The following is a 21,325-nucleotide window of genomic DNA, read 5'->3' on the forward strand; positions in this document are numbered from 1 at the left end:
AGCAGGTTGCTCCTAGTTAAACTTAAACGCAAAAAGGGAGTATGTGGAAGGTGGAAAGGGACAAGCTCTCAAGAAAGGTTATGGGAGCAGGACCTTGGCATGCAGGAAAGCCAAAGCTCACCTGGAGTTGAAACAAGTGAGAGATGCCAAGGTCAGCAAGAAGGACTTTTGTAAACACATTAACAGCAAAGAAAGTTGAAGAAAGCTGCTGGCCTGCTGCTGAATGGGGTGGGCAACTTAGTGACACAGGGCATGGAAAAGACTGGTTACTCTCTGCCTTCTTTGCCTTGGTCTTTTACTGGCAAGGTCTGCTCTCCACCTCCCAAGTCCCTAACAGTAACAGAGCCAGAGAAATGCTTCACTCCCTCAGCACCCTGGAAGATTCAGTTATGGACCGTTTAAATAAAGTAAGAAAGTGGGACTAGGTGGACTGCATCCAAGGGTGCTGAAGGTGTAGCCTGACGTAACTGTGAGGCTGCTTTCTACTGCTTAGCATCTTCCTCAGTGATCTGGATAACAGGACAGACTACACCTTCAAGTTCATGGGTGATGCCAAGTTGATATGCTGGAGGGTGGTACTGTCATTCAGAGGGATCTTGACAAGGTGGAGGAAGGTGAACAAAACCAAATGACAAGTCCTGCACCTGGGACAGAAGAACCCCAAAGAATTCCTGGCATCAGTATGGCTGGGGGCAGCTCTGCAGAAGTACTTCGGGAGCCTGGTGGGCAACAACCTGACCGTAAGTGAACAGTGAGGAAAACTAGTTGCTCACTTGGTTCCACTGGCATGAGGATAGCCACCAGGTTGGGGGAAGTGATTATTTCCCTCGTTTGGGGCATATTTGAAGTACTGTGTCCAGTTTCCCTTTAGCACAAGATGAGAGAGGTATAGACAAGTTGGAGAGTCTTCTGGAGGGGTCACCAAGATGGTCACAGGGCTGGAGGGAGGATGCACATGGTGAGGCTGCATTTGTTTAGTCTGGAGAGAGAAGAGAAGGCAAAGAGGGGACCTAATTGCAGTATTCCTCCATCTGAAAAGGTGTTATGAAGAGAACAGAGCCTAGTCTCTTGGAGGTACACAACAGAAGGGTGAGAGGCAATGGACACAACCTGCCACAAGGCGAAGTACAACTGGAATCAAGGGAAAAAAAGTCACAATGGTGGTAGTCAAACACTTGAAAACAGGTGCCCAAAGAGGCTGTGAAAGCTCCATCACTGGAGATTTTCAGAACTTGACTGGATTCAGCCCTGAGGAACCTGAGATAACTTTGAAGATAACTCTAGCGGGGGATCAGACTAGATGACCTTCAGAGGTCCCATCCCACCTCAGATATTCTGTGATTCTACTATTGCGCCCAAGCCTGTAGCCTGCTTCAACTGTGAAGTAAAACTTATTTAGGTTTTACACCTGTATATGTGTGTATATATGTAGATGTATGCAAGTAGTGAATTTAATACACAAGTATGAATTTAGTAATTTTGCCTGTTTTCTGCAGGTCTGGCTTTTCTACAACTAGAACTAGGTAGTACAGACCAGAATTCATGATCAGGGAGCCATGAAGTTCACAAGCACTTAGGTGTTGGCTTTTAAGTGGCACCTGCTTCTGAATGACTGAATCACATCATGTCCAAAGGTAACATATTTCCACTGCCAGAACCATTAGCTAATAGAAACACATGATGTTTTAAAACACAAAGAATATTTCAAATCCTGTTTATGTCCTATGATTCATATATTTTATTCCTAAATCTCACTGAAACTGGAGACTGGAATTTGAATGGACAGCATAGGATTTGTGCTTGCAGTCGAAGAAAACAATATGGTTTTTGTTTATATCAGTGCAAATCAGTATTAATGGCTGTGGATGGAAGAAAAATTAACCTTTTGAAAAGACTATCTTGGTCTTGTATTTCAGACCACAGAGCTGGGCTGGATAATTTGAAGCTGCAAATCTCTCCTGACATCCCCTCTGGGTTCAAGGGGCAATGTCTGTGGCCACAAGAGTATCCTCTGGTCTCATTCATATTGGCAGTATCTAGTAGCTCAGAAATACAGTATTAGCATGGTCATTTTAGGAAGTTACTGTCTATCAGCACTAACGGGCCATGCCAGTGCTCTTACCTTGTGATAAACACGGGAAAATGCAGTTTTATTTAACTCTTCCATTAAAGACATTAAATGGACATCTTTTATACAGTATCTTGCAAAGTTGTGCTAACCGAATCATGTGTCTTCCATATATATGAACAAACACTTCACATTGTGATGAAAAGGCAGTGAAAACTGCAATCAGTCAGCTGCTCTGAAAACCTGAGCCTTCCTATTTAAACTTTCTCCACAGCTAGCAAGGACGAAGTGATAAGCATCACTGTATGTGCTTCACAGCTCCCCTTTATCAGGAAAACTGAATTCTTTCTTAAGACACAGAAGAAGTATGCTTAGCAGTTTTCTGAGGCCCCCTACACATTATGGGTCTGTGACTTAAGCCCAGAAATATCAGTGGAGTCAAAACAGAGACAAATACAGCCTCCCTGTTTTGGAATTGGTGTATACAAGACTGTACCTCTCTTCATTCTCTCCCCACACCAGCCTCTCCTCTTCTAAAAACTTATTCCTCGCTCACGTCTTTTGGGGAGGAGGGCTCTGTAACGCAATCTGGGCAATTGCCCAAAGCAATATGTAAAGCAATTTTCTATGAAAGAATCTCCTTCTTTTCCCCACCATCTGCCTCCCTGGTAGCAACCCTCCATCGGAGGAGGCTGCCTGCTGCCACTGAGGAACTCTGCAGCCCAAGCCAGGCACTGCTGTTTCCTCAACAGGTAAACAGTCCCCACAGCGGACGGTGCTCTCCCACGGTAAGAGCAAAGATCTTGGGAATCATGGGAATGACTCAAGTTAGACCCTCCTGCACAGGGCCCCGTCCTGCATGACTGCAATGTAACTGGGGAAGAGCTGCGATCTGAAGGCAGCCGGACATATTACACCTTGCAGAACAGGCTCGTAACTGTTCACTGTCCTGTCTCCCTGCAGAGGCTGAAAATACAGTGTGGCTTTGCTTTGGGACCACTGAATTGCTCAAGCCTGGTAGATACTTTGGTGCTGAAGCTGTACATTGTTTTGTTCTTCAGTGGTTATTATTCCCAGGAAATATCTTTGCTCCAGAAATAATCCTGAGTTTCTTGGGACATTCAAGACAATACATCTTCCCTCCTTTAAGCCCTGAGCAGGCATGTACAGTAATCTCAGGTTTAACTGCTGAGGTTAATGAATGAATTGGAGAACAAGGCTTGCTCTGCCCTAGATAGAGCACCGATATGAGGTGTTCAGCATTCTAGTTAGTATTTTTTTTTATTAAGAAAGTAAGCCCAGTGATGGCTTAGCAAGGTAATAGCAAGCTATTAATCTATAACTTGTAGATCAAACATTAATTTTAGCTTAAGTCAACAGCTGTTCCCTAGAGCTCTTCAGTGTTTAGATGGTGACGGCCCATCCTTTAGACAAATAACGTGGTCACAAATAACTCTTGCCAGGGAGGCCCAGCACTGGCTGGGTATTTTTGAAGATGGCTTCATCACTTACTATCTGAGAGAGTCCTTCCTGAGGAGGGACATGGGCCCTGACTGCAAACAACAGCAAAGCCACTACCTGAAAACTTGAAAATCAGTGCAGAGGTCCTTGTACCCAAATACTGTGAACAGGATGGAAGCCTCAAAGTGCAGTACTGGATTTACAGGGAGGCACCTTCCCTGGGCCGTTAGATGATAAAAGTCACAGTGGGAAGGCTGGCACGTTGGCAAAGCCATTAAACACTGCAGTTTATTGAGCAGATGGCAAGGAAGACTCAGGGGCTGGTACAGGAGATAGATATAGATATTTAACAGAGCTGTGACAGTCAGACATATATAGACTAGAAGACCACCATCTTTTCTGTGTAATACCTTGTCTCCCTCCCTCCCTTGCTCCCCTTTTTGCTTTTGGCTAAGACGCATCATCTGAAGGCACATTCTGCTTAATGTCCCATCAGTGTCTTCTTTTCTTTCACTTGTCTATTATCTTAACAATATCAGTGATTTCCTAGATTGCTTGTCCCACATTGGGAAATCCTGGTCCTCAGTGGACTAGCTCCCAAAGTGAGGGATGTCAGATGAGGAAAGCACCCATGCAGAGACAAGGGGAACAGAGTGGGGCCCGACCAGCCGGCAGTGCCTGGCAGAGCCACCCCTTCCCCTCCACAGGGCCTGTTCCCACTCACTCACTGCATGCAGGAGATTTGGGACTCTGGCACTACCTATTTAGCTGCAGTCAGACAAAACTGCATGGCTTCCCTTGTAGCAATTCACTGAGAAACCGTAAATCAAGAAGTGCCCATCTTATGTCTGATGCATGCCCTGGATTGCAAAGGTAGTGTTAAAAACACATATCTGAGGAGTGTCAGGAAAAAGAATGTGGGGAACAAAGGAAAAGCCTGGACTTCTGCCCAGTTTATGCAACTTTCCAGCTGCCTTTCCTTTGTGGCTTCTCATTTTACAATGATTTGTGATATTTAGGATTGGATGTAAATGCTTTTCTGCACAGTCCAGCTACTCTGTTGCTTGACCCTTGCAATGGTCATAGGAAGGATGGTGATGGCTCATTTAGTCATCCCAGTATCACCAAGCAAGTCTCTTCAGAGACACCTGGGAAGCCTTGCTCCCTGAGAAGCTGAAGTAAATTATCTACTCTCTTTTAATCTTCAGCAGCCCAGAGGATGCCTTAACAGGGCAGCAGCAACAAATAAGCTTGTACTTCACATGATATCAAACACGATTTTGTCCAAAATCCTAATAATTTTTCCCTTCCACCCATTACAGTCTCATGCCCATCCTACTCATCCATTTTGAGAACTCTGTTATAAAGTGACTAAAGGAAGGTTCTGGACTGATGCCACTGGAGCATTCACCAATAAATCAGTTTTCCTCTGTCATCAAGTCAGGCTTCTGGGTTGTGCTTTACACTAACACTCAGGAGACCCTGGGGGGCTTCTACAGCCTGTGAAAGGTGCTTAATGCAAGCAAATTCACATATACCATACAACAGGGACCTTATGGGGAGTTTCCACAGAGGTCTGCATTTCCAGCAGAAAAATCTCAGATGTCTATTAATTGGTCATGCTGAAAAACACTGGCACAGAGCTTAAGGCAGCAGTGATTTAGCTGCCAGTGCTTTGCGCTAATACAAATCCCCATCTTGGACTTGAATTCTCAGCTATAGGTTATGGAAACGGCTCCAGGGGATGCAGCCTGTCTGCGAGAGCCACTCACTCTGCAAATGTAATTGCTTCAAATATAAACCCCCCCCAATGCAGAGCCACACAACCATAAGAAACCTCGGAGGAGGCTTTCAAGTATTTCACTGGTAAAGTTCAATCAGTAATGAGGATGGTGAGATTTCTAGGTACTCTCTCTTCTAAGAAAAACTGGAATTTTTCCCCTTACATCAGGAGGTGGTTTGGTTGTGCTGGAATGAGATTTCATTTGAAGATGTCCATGCTACTGGTAATCTATCTGGAATAAAGGAAATGAGAGGCCTCAGTCCCTTTCTCCTGAAAAATCATTCTGAAAGGCGCATTATTTCCTAAATGATTCAATTCCTTCAAGGTAACATATAATGACTTTATAATGGCACAGTGATTGCGGCCTATTTCTTCATGGAAAGAAAGGGTAACTAGGTCATGGAGAAACAGAAATGAAAAGGTATTCAAGGCACAAAATCAGAAAAATATTTCCAAGCTGCCTCAGAGGGAGAAATGGCTCTCTGCCTCTTGTTTACAGCCAAGGTTTTCAGCACTCCTACCCCAATGTACCAGGGTAGCAGGAAGGGTGGGGTTTTGCTTCATTACCTCGGGGAATGCCCTTGGCTTGGACTCCAGTTCAAAAAGTCCCACTCTCATTTTGTGGGCCACGCACGTTGCTGTGCCTAAAAGTGGACCCAGGGGAGCACCATTTGCTGCCACCGTTTTCTCTTCCCAGCACTGCTGTGACAGAGCCGGGGGCTGCCCTCGCCCGGCCCAGTGCCTCAGCACGGTGCGGCGCCAGCTGAGGCTTTCTGCCTCCTTCCCATCGGCGTGGTCAGCACAAAGGGGCTGTGCTCACCTGGGTGATGTGTCTCCCCTTGTCTTACTGGTGTCTTCTTAGTCTTAATCAATAGATAAGATTGCCTCTTGTATTCTTTCAGAACATATTCAACAGCAAGAAATATCACCTGCAGCAACAGTCTGCCTCCACTCACTCACTAACCAAAGAGCTTCCCTCAGTTCCCATACAGGTGCACCTGTGCATGCAGAAACCATGTTTTTCCAAAGAAGGTGGCACTTCTGATCCTTGTTCTATTTATCTCAGTGGTCAAACTCACTAACTCCAGTGAGAACAAGATCAGTTCCCTGAGATATACTCCAAGTGAAGAAAATAAGAGCGTGAAGCTCATATAGGCACGTACTTCCTCAGACATGCTGCCAATACTCACTGCCAAAGTTTTATCAAACCCTTCTTGGCAGTAAGTCCCAACGTGCTGAAGCTGCCATTAGGATCGTTATATCTGGATGCACAGACTCCATGAGGGATGGGGTAGTGCCCAGGAGGGGATGCATTGGGATTAAAAAAATTAAGTAGCATTTTTAATTACTTATGCCTTTTTGCACAATTTTTAATTAAGTCTGCAAATACTAGGTCACATTTTCTGCCCATCACATTGGCAGCTGCAACAGATACTCATGTCACTGTTTTTTCTTCTGCATTTAGGAATTTCTGGAATACAGTAGCAGGAAGAAATTATGGGGGTTTTACCACCAAACATCACTGCCTCCCTGGGAGTAGCTGGACAATAATACAGCTAAATCTGTCCAAGCTCCCACTTATTTCCATCCCCTTTTTAGGCACAGGATTTAACAAACGTGCCAGTGGCCTGGGAGGGCAGTGAGATGACTGATCTCAGAAAGGGAACTGGCTGTGCGTGGCTGGCTGGAGCAGCTGGGAGGTTTAGCAAGGCCTGGGGGCTGATTCCTGTGAATCAGAAATGAGGAGGAAAGTGCGTGGCAACTCAAGATGAAGACAGAGGCTGTGCTGAAGGACTGAGAAATGAGAGAAAAGGAGCGGGAAGGGAACGATTCCCTTCGGAGATGAGACACTGGGGGACATGCTGAGCAGAAAGATCAAGTGAGAGGCTGAACAGAAGCCCCTTTGTAAGTCAAGAGGTTGCGGTGTAAGAGGAATCCTCTTCCCTGCTCACCTTGGCTTTGTTGTCCATGGTAACAGCCAACTGCATCCTCTTCCCCATCCTGAATGTGAACATATGATCCGCTTCCTCCTCCTCCTCCTCTTCCTCGCTGCCAATGCCAAACCCTGGGCTTGTAGGACAGGGGCTCCCCCATTTCTCGCTCACCACCCTTTTGTCCTGGAAAATGAATCACTTCCGTTAGCAAATCCAGGCCCCTCAGTTCACCAGTGCGATTCCCTTCCCCAAACACACCTGCACGCGAGCAGGGGGGCAGCTACAGAAAAGGCAGGCCTTGCCCTGAGGAAGCTTTCTGTGCCCGGCGTGGTGCCGTGACATTCCTAGGGAACAAGGGACTCGTTGTCTGCTCAGCAGCAAAACCCACAATTACAGCGGGTCTGGAAAATCCTTTGCACTTACAAATCTGACATTTCAGACTAAAATGTCAGAGTTATGGGAAACAAATGTCATCCTCATCTCTTTCTGCAGCACTCTGAGTTAGATCGGGAAAGCCTAAGTCCTGATGGAGATGGCCTTGGAAGCCAAGTGGATGGCTCCTGAGGGTGGTGCTCACCATCGAGAGGGCTGGGCTATCTTGTCCATAGTGTTCAGTCTGGGTAATTGCATCTTTCAGGTCCTGTATGAGAGAAAAATGTGTGCAACAGTGCACCTCCGGAGAAGAGCAAGGGCCGGGGCATGGTTGAGAAATGAGTGATGCACTGGCCTGGATCTAACACCCCAGGAGTGCCGACTGCACAAACAGAGGGTGGGCTGGCTCAGCGAGCGCTGGGCGAGCTCTGTCAGAGGACTTTGCCCAGGGGTTAAAGCAGGACTGGCCGGGTGGTTTTACCAAGCCCCACACTGCCAGCAGGGGTGGACAGGGCTTGTCAGACACAGATTTGGTCCAGTTAGTTGCAGTCTTTGCCCCAGGGGAAGCCCCAGAACAAAGGGCTACTTGCTTTGCTCACTCACAAAGCCTAAGGAGCCCATGACTGTGCCCAGCCTACAGGCATTCTCAGAAGCATTTCAGATGTCTCCAATGTCACACATACACCTGCCTATGTATCTGCAGCAACGCTGACACCTGGGACCCATCCAGGACCAAGTGTGCCTGTTCACATTCAGTCATTTGCCTGTAATTCTGCCTGCTTGCGTACAGGTGCATCAGCTAAAATCGCTCTGAGCACACATCTCTGCAGAGTTTTCACATCCTTTTACAAGGGCTTAGGAGCTATGTCCTGTGCCTGAAAGAGCTTTGCTGTGGAGGCTGCCTCTTTCAGAAATGTCACTTTGCTGAGGTAGGACTGGAGTGAGAGCTGGCCTGTGGTGAAGTAGAGGCAGCACTTACATTGTGAGCTTTGGTGATGGTAATAGTGAGTCCATCCTGCTTGGGTCTCCTGGAGGTAACAGCCATTCCCTCCTGCTCAGCTCGCTTTTTGTCCTCTTCTATTTCCTGAAAAAAATATATATCCTTATTATCAGCCGGTACCTGGATGTCTACAGACATTGTCCATTTTCCTCCTCAGGGTTCCTCCTAAATGGGCCCACCTTCACCTCTAAGAGGGAGTGGACCAACTTGTGTCCCATCTGTGTGCCCTTGGGAGGGGTCACAGGCAGCTGTGACCTGCATTACCTCTCCCTGTGCCACAGGCATCTTAGTAAATCTCTTGTTGATTCAAGAGTGTCTGTTGCACTCTCAGCACATGCAGTGGGAAGCAAGCACAGAGTACAGGGGTCCCTTCCTGCCAGGCAGGGAAGATGATCAGGGTAGGATTGGGTATAGGACCTGTGGAGAGTCTGGAAGACACACCAGGCCTGCAGAAAGGAGCCGTGGTCCCTGTGCCGGTCTGGAGCCAGGGCACCGTCTGTGGCCAATGGAAGATGGCTGAGATCTGGCTGTCTACTAGGCAGCTTCTTCCAGAAGTCAAATGGTGCTGGCAGGGGGGCAGCATTTCATATGGGGTAAGAGTTCCTCTCCCCCAGCTGCCTGTGGCACTCAACTTCTCCCACAGCTTTCCACTATGTACCGCTTTTTGCTGCCACTAGAAAAGGGCCAAAACGGCTCCTGTGGTATCAAAGGAAATGTCTTCTAAGCAAGACCCAAAGCACCACTCAGTCTCTCAGCTCTGGATCCAAGACACAAAGTGTGCTCTGGGTTTCTGGGTTTTCAGCATGGCTCTGTCAAACTCAAGACTGCCCACCCAGCTGCCCCTAAAGCCAAGTGGCCTTGGGCACAGGCAGGAGAATGTTCCAGACAAGCCAAGGGGGACCCTTCTGCCAGGAGTACCCTCAGGCTGTCCTACTCTGTCCTGCCGTATGCAGACACTCATGGAGAAGGGTAAACAAATCCAGAGAAAGAGCTCCAGGTCACCACAATGTCACCCAAACCAGCTCACAGAAGCCAGGCTGGATATTTCCTGCAGGCCACTGGGTAGACTCTCTTGGCCAAGGCAGGACCAAAAAAACAGCTGGAGTACTTCCCCCTAATTCAGAGGGAAGAGCTTCAACCCATACCACTGCCCTGGTAGGGAAGATAAACCAATCAGATGTCTTAAGGCTGCAACCCTCTATGCATCCAAGAGGATAAGCATGAGGCACTGGGAAGCACAGATGGGGAATAAGTCAGGGGAATATGAGGTGAAGGGGTGGGAAAGGTGTGATGCAGGCATAGGAAGATGGTAGAGCGAGAGGAGATGCTGCAGCAGCAAGACAAGCGTCAGTGAGCCTGCTTTCCAGTGCAATTCAGGAGCTGTGGCTAAAGGCAGAGCTTTGCCCACCTGCTCCAAATCTTTTCCGATGTAAAAATTATATCTATATAACAAAGTCACTCTGACACTGCTGACCATTTTCTTTACACTGCAGGTTGAGGACTCCAAAATGGATCTGAAGAAGGTAAGAACCTGCCGACTTACCTGGTATCTTCGTATGAGAGCTTCGTTCTTTTTCCGCAAAGCCAAGATTTTCTTATCGAGTTCAACATCTTTCTGCTCTTTCTTCCTTAACACTGCATCATCCACAGCATCCTGAAAACAGAAGGAGCAAAGCTCTTCTCAGTCATCACACCAATGGGACAAAACCCGCTCCTGCTGTTTGGGCAGGGTGGGAAGTGGAAGAGTCTTTCCCCACCATTCTTCCCCTTGGTCCTCCATTAAAAAGAATACTGTATCTTGTAAAATGACTTTCCTGACAGAGTTGACCTTTTATTTTCTTACAATTTTTGTTCAGCAGTGAGGAAGTTAGAACAAAAAGCTGATGTCCCTCTTTGATGGCTGTCAGTAGTCTCCAGAGCAAATGACACCTCTCCGTGCCGTTGGTTCAGGTGTTTGCAGGCACATCAGTTCCCCTCCATTTACATTCAGAGAGCACCTTGGTTACCACAGGGGATAACAAATCAGATTTTTTAAATTCTAGTGACAGCGGTGTCTAGCGAAAATTAATGCTGATGAGTATCACCTCACTGCAGCAAGCTGATCTATATCGTCTCGGCTCTGCCTGGTGCTTGCATGAAGAGCAAGGTGGCAAGGCTGAGATCTCCAAGGCACTACGGCTTTATTTATAAGCAGTGTTTTTGTGCTCTCCTTATAAGCATGACATCTGTATGCTGCAGAGATCTCATGTTCCCTCTCCTTCACTCACACAGAAAGCTGGGTAAGATGAAGTGAGACTGAGGAGGGGAGGCAAGGAACCCCAAATCTCTGAGCACGCATCACACGTCTGGATACCTATTTTGCTGACATCACAACTCTAACCCCCAACAGGCTCCCTCCAGCCCCCTGCCTTTGCCATTTGTCCCCGTGCAGCAAATCTGCCGCAGGAGCACTGCAGCAAATCCAGCTGCTGTGCATGATGCATATTGCCCGCAGCACTGGGAAAGTTTGGAGGCATCGAGAAGCAAATGGAACAAAAATGTTGCCCATCTCGCTACAACTGGATGTTGCTCCTGAGGGTGATTCTCAGGGTTGTGTCCCTGTGAAGTGGAAACAGCCATGGTGGAAAGGTTTATCGTTGGTACCCAAGGGCTGGCGAAGAGGTTCATATCTGTCAATGCCCCAGCACTGCTTCCCTGTGGCTCTGGCGCTGCACGCAACCATCCTGGCCCCATCCTTGCCCTGGACCTGTCGAGGTCTCTGGGGCCAGTATCAGGCCCTGCTCCAGGGCACCTCAGCCCCCAGCCATACCCTGGGGGCAGGCAGAGGGACCTGTCCAGGGGAAAACTGCACCCCACCTTCAACCCCAGCCTCGCAAACTCTCCAGCCCCAGCCCGGTGCTAACCTGATGGCTGTTATAAGCCCGCTCCTAAAGCCACCCCAGTTGCGTGGGTGTACTGGGCGTAACTGGTGCAGTTCTGGTAGCAGGGAGGTTGGCTGCAAAGTGCTCTGTGAAGGAGGAGGCCATGGACTGCCCACAGCCAGTTCCAGCCAGCTCCCTCAGGGGCTTCCCGCCAAAACTCAGCCAATCAGGGGGGCCCGCGGTGCCTTTGAGCCAATCAGGGGGGTCCGCAGCGGCCCTGAGCCGTCAGAGGAGCACAGTGCCCTGCACCCCTTGAGGAGGCCATGGTGCCCCTGCCAAAGCGCCTCTAAGGGAGGAGGGGGCAGGAGGGCAGAGCAGGGGGAGGTGAAGAAGAAAAAGGCCATGCTGGGAGGAGGAGGAGAGAGGCCCTGCCGAGTGGGGACACTGGAGGGGCTGCTGCCGGCAGGGGAGCCACCAGGCACAGAGCCCACCACCGCAGCTGCCCTCGCCCTGCCGAAGGGACAGGGTGCCCCATGCTGAGGGGGACAGAGAGCAAAAACACGGGGGTGAGTGGTGTCGGGAGGGAAGCAGGGGTGTTTTTCCTAAGGGGGTGTTTGGTTTTATTCTTCTTTAAAACCAGTATCAGTTGTGAATAGATGGCAAATGAAACTCCGTGAAACAATAAAGAGGTTTTACTTGCGACGCATGGGCAAGGCATGTTTTTTGCCCACCTTCTGTTGGCTTCCTATCAAATTCCTCATAAAAACACCAAGACCCTCAAGAAAACTGTCGGTTTCCCCATTTTCATGGGAGCGAATCCCCACTGTATCCCTGTGAGTGAGTATTTTTGCTGCTCTCACTGCTCCCAGCTCCCAGCAGTGTGCATGTCAAGGGCAAAACCCGCAGAAGCATCCTCCACTGCGGGCTCTGTAGCTTTCAAGGCTGGGAAGAGCTCCTGCACAGGCAGGAGGGGTTTTTCCTTCATTAATCATGACATAGCAGGTGTGACCTCCTTCAGGGAAGGATACGTCAGGGGCCAGCCATGGCAGCTGGGGACACGAGATCTGAGTCTGACACCCGCCATGCCCTGGGTGCCTTCGTGCCGGCGGTGAGTCAGGCAGCCTGGATCCCCAGGGTCCAGCCTCGAGCGGGAGCTCACAGGCTTGCAAAGCCCTTCTCCTGGGAAGGGAGGGTTTCTCCTGGAGACCCCAGTTGCCTTTTGCCTGGTCCTAATTAGCTCACCAGAGGAAAAACTGGAGCAGTGAAGGTTGGGAGGAGGGGATGGAGGGGTGCTGTCTGACACAGCCCTTCTTAAACTGAGCGAACATGCAGCGAGAAGCCCAAGGCTTGAAGGCAAAGAGTAAAACCACAGCTGCTGTAGCCCAGGGGAGGGAAAGTCTTCATCTTCCCAGATACGTTTGTAAACTCTACCCACAGACGTATAGGGACTCCAGCCTCCTGAAGATGTGTTTATAGCGTGCCAATGCATCAAACAAGGCAGAATTAAAGCGCAAGGAACCTGACCCTTGATTTTTGTGTGTCATGTAGCATTTCACCAGGATGGGAATATCCTGCCTGTTTGAAAGCACAGGATTTTTAGATGAGCTGCAGGAATTATCTCCTTATCACAGGAAGGTTCTCAGCTACCTGGAAGGTAGGCGCCAAGTAAAAATGTAGGCGCGTTTGATCAGCTGGCCCTTCAGAAAATAATTCTAGGTAACATGTGGGAATTCAGCCAGGGGTTAGCATCACTACGCTTCCAAAAGTGTCCCAGGCCTCCTGGGACCAGGGCTGCAAATCACCCCCTGTGTGCATGTTCAAAGGAAGGGATCCAGCTGCTGAATCACTGCACATCCCTGCAACGCCAGGTCTTCCTTTCCAGGGCTTTACATGAAAAAAAACCCCAAAGCTAACTACATTTCAGCTCTCATCAAGCAGATCTGTGCTTGATCTGCAAAGAATAGGGCCACAGATGGGGGGAGAAGTCTGCGTCCGTAATGGTCTTTGGAGGAAAGGGACTAAAGGTCGAAAATGTGATACCATGACAGAGGAGGTGGGCTGGATGTCAGAAACCAGAGAGGGGAAAGGCAGGAGAACCAGTTTGCTAAAGAAGACCTCAGGTCCTGCACAAGTGCATCTTCACTTGTACCCCCAGTAAGGGGTATTTTATCAGTGCTGATTGAACAGCCCTTGCCGAGGGCTGCCCTGCCAGGACACAGGCATGCATATGTGTGCAGGTGGAACAACAGGGACATTTGAACCGCCTCCTCACATTCTCCTACTGGACAATGGGATTTTGTCAAGGTCTGCAGGAGAACGAAACATGCTTTTGCATTGCCATCAATCAACCGGGTACGCGACAGGTAAGTAGATTGTATATGTGGGTGGATACACTTTCATGGCCATTTTGCAAGGCTGATTAAAGCTGAATTCAGTGTTTACCTGAACAGAAGCTATTCTGTGAGCACTAAATTGGCAGGTTCGCTGTTTGCTGAGTGCTGGGGTGTTGGCTGCTTGAGGGTGGGATCAAAGTGGTGTATGCCCTCAAACACACCCCTTTCATCTTCAAATTCCTTTGAAGGGGGACCGACAGAGCTGCCGGCTCAGGAAGAATTTTAAAATTCCTGCAGAGATTGTATTTGTGCTCTTCTCTTTTCAAAGGCAAAAGATGGAAAAGACCTGTCAGGCCATTCCCCTCTCCGTGCGAGACTGCACATTTGTCAGCATTTTGTCTACGTTGCAACACAGCTCATGTAGGGGGGAGGGGGGGTCTTTCCATTTCCAGCTGGAAACGAGTCACTGGAAGGAAAGTTTTTCTGGTATTTAGCACTTCTCCTCCCCTTTATTAATGAAGCCATTAACATATTTCTGTCTGCGCGCTCTGTTTCAGCAAATGCAGGGGAGCTGTGGATGAGAGGTGGTCCCTCGCCCGCACAGCCCGGGGCCACCCAGCAGCCCCGCTGCATGCAGAAGCGCCGAGCGGCGTTTCGAGCCCACGCACCAGCTCACAGGGGCTCACCCATTGTACGGTTAAGCCAAGTCAGCGTTTGCTCGTCAGCCGCTGCTCTGAGCCAGCCAAGCCAGCCGATAACAGGGGGACATGCCCTCTCCTCTGCTTCTGGAATGAACCCGGTGCCCCAGCCCATGCTGAGGCTGATGCTCAGGATGAAAAGTGGCTACACTGTGCCCTCCCCAGAGTAAAGCTCTTCCGGGGAGCCAAGGTGCCCGTATGTCACAGCGACAGGAGTTATAAATGGCTTTGGCAGAACAAACGTGCCATGGCTTTGAATCAGCAGCCGAGCCCGATGCCTCCTAGATAGCAAGGCAGAGCAACAAAGCTGCAGAACGAGAGGACTCTTTCTATTGCAAATAAAAATGTCACAAAAGGAGAAACGGAAAGCTGCCGGCTTCGTGCTTCAATTAAATGACGACATCTCGTTCTGTCATACCCCCCACTCCTAAGTGGCACACACACTTGCTACGCAGCTCATCGGGGGCTGAAGGGACGCCTCGCTCCAGGCTGGCTCTGCGTGGAGTGTTTTCCCGCATACTTCTATCTCCTGCTTCTAGAGGGAGAGACCTCGGAGGCAGCAGGGTTGGAAAAGCGAGAAAGACAGAAGGTGGGGGGGAGGGAAGAGGAGAGAGGAGCGGGGCCCTCAGCTAACACTTCTGCGTAAGCAAACGCATCCGCTCTTTTTAAGAAATACCCTCTGGCTTGACAGCTGCAGCTGAAAGCCTTGCCGGGACAGGCAACATCCAGCACTGCCCGGGTTTCTGTCTGTTATCTACCCCCATCTCCCACCCTCCCGGGAGGCACATTGTCCTGAGCCAGCCACTGCAACCTGCCCCGGCAATGGACATGCAAACCCCGGCACCCCAAAATCCACCCCCCCTGCACCCCTCCTCCGACGATGCCGCACAGCTTGTTTGCTCCCGATGCCTGCTGGCAGCCAGGCGAGGGAAAAAAAAAACAACAAAGCGCTAACCACCGAAAGGCCACCCTGAAGGAGGCGAGCGCAAGTCCTTCCGCAGCCTTTTTGGGTGAGGGACCCCACCACCCCGCGCCCCTCCCAGGCCCCACAAAGGCGGCACTCACAGCTCGGTGCATGTTGGACATCGGCGGCGAAGCCCGGCGGATTCCAGAGCAGAGCTAAAAGAGGAGAGCCATCAGACGGCCTTTCTCAGCACTGGTTGCACAGCATACAAGATCATGTTTTGATTACAAAAGCCTCGTCTGGGCTCCCAGCCAAGAGCACTGGCTGCCTAATATACCAAGCACAGACAGGGTTTTGAGTGCCTGTGTCCTCCTCTCCAATCTCACTCTCTTTTTAAAAGAAACACTCCCCCTTTTCCCCCCTCCTGACTCCTTTTAACTTCCTGATGCCACAAGCCCTCATTCAAAGTGGGAAAAGCCAGGCAAACAATGAAAAATGGATCAGGCAAACAGCTTGACTGCACTTCGTGGCCATTCATGGGGTCGTGTTATTTGTTATGCATGGCTAGTTGCGCGCCTGGCAGGGGATCGGGAAAGTATCTGGGGTCCTGAATGTCTTGTGAGTGCAAGTATGTGCGTGAGCCTTCAGGGGAAAGCAAGTGCCAGACTTGCCTTTTTCTGTTTAATTTCTGTATTCTCCGGCGATGTATTCCCCGTTTTTAAAACATGCCGTTCTTTCAGGGAGGAAACCAAGGTGATGCTGTGGGGTGGGCATTATCAGCCAGCACCATGACTAGCAGAAAGCACACAGGAAAAGGAGAGGGTCCCCCTGTGAGTCCCCATCCAAAAGCTGCCAAAATGACCCCCCAGAAGAGTCACAAGGAGTGGGGCTGCAGCAGAACGGGGGCAGCACTCACCTGGGTGAGCCATGGGTTGCCGCACTTGGACCCTTATCGCAGCAGCCTGTCCTGGCTGTGCTATGGCCTCCTCCACACGGACTGGCTGCCCTTTCCCTCAGCCTCCGGGGGACCCAGATCGTGCCAACAGGAGGTGGAAGCACACGGGGGAATACCTTGTTGCCCAAGGACCGATGCACATCCCAATCTTAATGAGGGCCCTGCTAAGTTTGTATGTTAAAATAAACGAGCAGGCCCATTGTGGGTACCTATCCCCTCTAAGACCTTTGAGCAGGTCAACTGCTTACAAAATCCAAAAAGTTCAACCTGAAATTCAGCATGGTTCAAGGGAAGCCTCCAAAAGACTTTGACGAGCTCTGAATCTGGCCCCTCCTCGGCACGTAACTCTAGCGATTGGAGATCAGGGCTAAGGCCCTAAAGGAGCTGGAAACATGGCTCAGTAGAAGTTCTTAGAGGGAAAGACTGACCCATATTAATTAGCAGCTACTCAAATGTTGAAAGGAAATTGAAACCATTTCCCAGGCAGTGCCTCTGGATCCAGGTTCAATGAAGGAAATAAAGACTCTGCTGAGGACGGAAAACTGGAAAAAAGGCACAAGAACTTTGCTAGAGCCCAAGCGCTTGTTGGGAGGGTGGTGGTGGACAAGCCCGTGCAGCAGGTGCGGAGCCATGCGGGGCTTCTCCTTGCCCTGGGAACACCCAGGGGAGCTGGGAGCATGGAGCTGCCTTGGGTTTCCAGGCTGGCAAAGTCCCTTGTGGAGGGTGGAGTGATGGCCTGGTTTTGGTTGGGCTGGTGGCCGCAGGGACAAGGTCAGCCCTAGGAGATGCTGCAGGGCTGAGTCAGGCAGTCAGCATTCATGGAAACGCTTTTTCCAGGGACGGTGCATTACCCTGTTTGTATGGTGGCCATGTTCCTGGGCTCCAGGAGCCCGCACACCCTGCCAGCACCCGGGTCCAGGTTAGCACAGGACCCACACCGTTACTCCCGGTTCTTTGTGCAGTGCAGTGGGCTCCACTGTGCTCCCCATGGATCACCGTAGTTACAGGACCATGTCACACCTGAGTTGTCACGGCTTAAGCTAAGTGCTTGCAAGAAGTTTCTGCAGACCTCATAGCCATGGCATCCTAGGTCTCTTCTGGTATCGATGATGTGGCCAAGCTCTTCCATCAATGAGCAGTGCCATGAGCAGGCACAAAGAGCCCCAATGTACCATTGCCTTTGCTAATGTCTCTGGAGAGCCCCAGGGCAGTGTCAGCTACTCCTCTGCCCCCAACACAGAGAACTGACATTCCTCAGCTGTCCTTTACCATGCCCAAGTGGCATAAATGACAAACATTTACTTCTGCATCACCATCTGAAGCCAATGAGAAGATGAATGCTCGGTTAACACTGTGGACACAGAAACCCAGGAGCAAAAGGGCCCAGTCAAGCGAGCAGCATCTGCAGCTTCAGCAGTGGGGAAGAACAGGCTGGTCTGGGGACCAGTTTGTGCTCTTGGGACTCTCACAGGATGTAGAAAGCAGAACCAGATAAACTGAGATTTGCGGGGTTATATACATGTACATATATTTGCTTATTCCTGATGTCATGGCCAGAAAGGGTTGCAATAACAGCATGTTTGTCCTCAACTTGAGGGCTTGCTCTGAACAGTCAGAAACTCTGATTTGCTCTTAAGTGCAGCATCAATCCCAAGATTAGCACGGCCTTCCCATGGGGTCTGTGCCTGCCTCGGGGTAAGGGCAATCCTCCAGGACCATCCTCCAGGACCAGGGAGTACCAATACCCAGAGGTCTGCCACTTGGGACAAGAAGAGCCAAAGATGCTCTCCTGCTCCAGTGAGAAGGGCGTGCTGGATGATGGACATTTTGGGGGTACTGCAGGAGCTCGGGACACATCCTGTTCACACGAGCATCCCCACCTCGGTGGCTGCAGCACAGTAGTCCTGCTCGCTCAAGCGGTTGGTGGCAGCTATTTCCCAGCATGCAGCTACTCGACAGAGTACTTCAGACAGCAAGTGAGTATTACATCCGTGTGCAACAGGAAGGACATTTGGAGAAACCAGCTCAATTACTCACTCAGGAATTTGTCCACCACCCCTAGAGTTAATCCCTTCATTCTCTTAATATCACCAGAAGCACTTTAATAGGCAGGATGGCCTGATTCTGGGTTCTTTATTGTGCTCTGGCTGCTGTGGACTGGCTTGTGCCATCTCGGAAGCCTACCCAGCACAGAAGCCATCCAACGTACTCAGCATAGATACCCCAGGTTGGCTCTGCGGTTTCTGCTTTACGGGAAGAGGATTTATGAGCTCTTGCTCATAGAAGGAGCAAGTCTTCTGAAGCTCCCTGAAGGAGCAGTCCCTGGAGTGGACAGCAGGCTGGAGGAATCGAGAGGACATAAGGGGATTTGTGCTGTGTTTCTGGGCTGGGGCTGTGCTACTCAGGGACTCGGCTGACTTGCCTTAAGCACAGCCTCCAGCTGCCTACTTGGAGCCCCTGCTCTCCACTCAGGGCAAAGTTTGCTGGAGATTCTTCTGGGGCAAAGGAAGGAAATCAGGGCAATAATTTGTCCATTTTGTGCTCGTGATGGTGAAATAGTCCCTTTCTCTAGTTGTGCGCTGCAAAGCCTCTCCCTTTCGGTTTCAGCAGAAAGAACCATCTCTGACAGGAGTCTACAATCTCCCCGCTCCAGGACAGCATTCCGCAGCTTGCAGGAAGTATTGCCCCACATTTTGACATCAAGACTGTATATTTCTTCTCTGTCATTCTGCTTTACACAAAGGCTGAGGGAAAGAATCTGATTCCTCAATAAACCTAAACCTGACCACCCCGAAAAGCTTTCATGGCATCCGTTCATCAGCCCTGCCACCAGCAGGAACCACCTTAGTTTGAAACCTTCCTTCTTTTTCATTTTGCTCTCTGTGAAACTCCTCCAAAGCCACTCAATCCTATGCTGCCACTTTTCCCAAGTGCACTTCACCCATTTTCATCTTGGCTTCTCTCCATTTTTTGCATGACTGCTATTTAGTCAACAGATGGCACTCGGCAACTGCTGGGAGAAGCTGGGAGCCAGCTGCCAAGAAGCCCACTGTACAAGGAGCTTGAAGTCTGGCTGTTTTGGGAGGCTGCTTTTATATTCTGTATCAGGACTGCAGATAGTCGCCTGGCCGAGTTTCAGCAGTGCTCCTGCATACTGCCCTGTGCAGCAATGAGCTCACAGACCACGCTGCCCGAGGCTCCTGAGCAGAACTATCCATCTCCAGGCCTGCTGGTTGGAGGGAGGGATGGGAACATGCAGGATATCAAAGAAGATTTCCCCAGAAGCCTGGAGGCATCTTTCATATCAACTACAGAGCAAATTTCCCTGCAATAAGCAAACGCCTCCTTTGCCTTCCTTGCTTACCCCCGGCTCCGGTCCTTTGGCCGGCTGCAACTGCAGGATGAGAAGCCATTTGAGGCATTTCCTCCAGCCAGCCAGGAGAAAGGTCAGCATATTCCCTAGACTGGGAGGAGGGACCAGCCAGAAACCTTAAACAGGCTTTAGCTGGAGAGGCTCATAGTGATCAAAGGACTGCTGAGACATTCATTTTTAAATGTATCAATATACAATTAAAATGAAACCTGCCAAAGCTAGTTAAAGGATATAATGGCAGCCTGGTCCTGCTTAAAATCAGTGAAGATCACAGCTGCTTGTTGGTACTAAGGGGGCTGCCGTCCCATAGTGACACCAACCACAGCACCAGCACAGAAAGCTCTCAGGGTGTGCAGAGCAGCCATGCTCCCATTGGAGGACAAGTTTGTCCCCTCTTTTCCCCCTCCCTGTGCACCATCCTGGGCAGGTTCGTGCCCCAAGTCCCGTGGCATGTTCAATGCCACCTTGAATAACTCATGGTCTCATCACCTCACCTGACATTTTCTGCTCCTGAAAAGCTTGTAATTCTAGTATAGGCCCTCTGAAGCTGAGCAAGCGATAAGAGGATCTATCCTCTTAGTTCTTCCCACTTCCAGATATAACAGCAGGGCCAAATGCAGGTTTGCTGACCCCATTTACTGCCCCAGCCTTCAGATGTAGGACATATGACCCAGCCTTGGGAAGAATGCCAGGCTGTGGAAAGTGGCTGGGACAGCCAGTCAGTCAGGTTCTTTTCATCTTTTATGGAAATGTAGTCCCTGGGGAAAGCACGGAGAGCTGCAGACAGCAACTGGTTCACCCTGGGCGAAAGCTGTCATCAGCAGGGGCCAAGGGAGGTTCCCCGTTCCAGCCCACGACTTCAGCCCAGATCTAGGAGGATGTGGGCAGCCCAAGGGCCTGTAACTGGTAGTTCACAAGCTGCAAATGAACATGCCAAGAGCCAGCTCAACATGGACTTGTGCCCCTTGTGAACTACAAAAAGACAAAAATATTCAACACGGGGCTGTTTTGGAGCTACACCAGTGGCAACATGACCCACCTTCAGTCTGATGCAGGACAAAAGAAGTGCCAAACTCAGCGGCTGTTCTCCAGGCCCATGAGTGCCTCTTGTCCCAACCAACCTCAACTAAAACCCAACAAACCATTTCACTTCCCTTTGCCAGCAGAACTCAAAAACAAACTCCAGAGACCAACCTTGGCTCCAGGGTCTAAACCAGCCTGAAGGCTCTTCATGGGCTCCAGCGGCGTCACATCGCACTGATGTTGCATGGGTTCGGTTTGGGCTCAGTCACAGGGAGACAGACTTTCCTTGCGCAGAGGGTTAGGGTGCAGAGCTGATTTGGAGAACAAGCCCAGGAAAAGTGCAAGGGACAGCCTGCAAGAGGCATAGAGATGCCTGAGAAGGGAGGAGATGAAAAGGGGAGTCAAAGAGCCAATTAAATATTAAAGGACCAGTTCAACATTAATACTTGGGTGGAGAGAAAGGGTGGAGGTGCCTGAAGCACTTGCTGTGCTGTGCCTTGCTGGCTGAGTACTTCACTCAAGTGGCAGAAAGCTCATAAAATTGCAAATAATGCATCCAG

The 21,325-nt window shown here is 50.0% G+C and overlaps 1 protein-coding gene across 3 annotated transcripts in view; it reads right to left on the minus strand.

The window, feature by feature from the left end:
* CCDC9B (coiled-coil domain containing 9B) overlaps positions 1-21,085 on the minus strand; it is a 57,789-nt gene extending 36,704 nt beyond the window's left edge. Inside the window, exons 1-5 of one of the 3 annotated variants that reach the window (XM_032996446.2) lie at positions 20,937-21,085; positions 10,162-10,272; positions 8,598-8,702; positions 7,824-7,886; positions 7,265-7,429 (exon numbers count right to left, since the gene is read on the minus strand). In XM_032996446.2, coding sequence (XP_032852337.2) covers positions 7,265-7,429; positions 7,824-7,886; positions 8,598-8,702; positions 10,162-10,272; positions 20,937-21,011 — 519 coding nt within the window. In that variant the 5' untranslated portion in view covers positions 21,012-21,085. Of the gene's footprint in view, positions 1-7,264; positions 7,430-7,823; positions 7,887-8,597; positions 8,703-10,161; positions 10,273-15,575; positions 15,782-20,936 lie in introns of those variants that run through there. The other 2 variants (XM_032996447.2, XM_032996448.2) reach the window with 2 other exon arrangements.
* Positions 21,086-21,325: the final 240 nt, after the last annotated feature.

The sequence above is a fragment of the Tyto alba genome, unplaced genomic scaffold (assembly GCF_018691265.1).
Source record: "Tyto alba isolate M040663 unplaced genomic scaffold, T.alba_DEE_v4.0 Super-Scaffold_8, whole genome shotgun sequence".
NCBI lineage: Eukaryota > Metazoa > Chordata > Aves > Strigiformes > Tytonidae > Tyto > Tyto alba.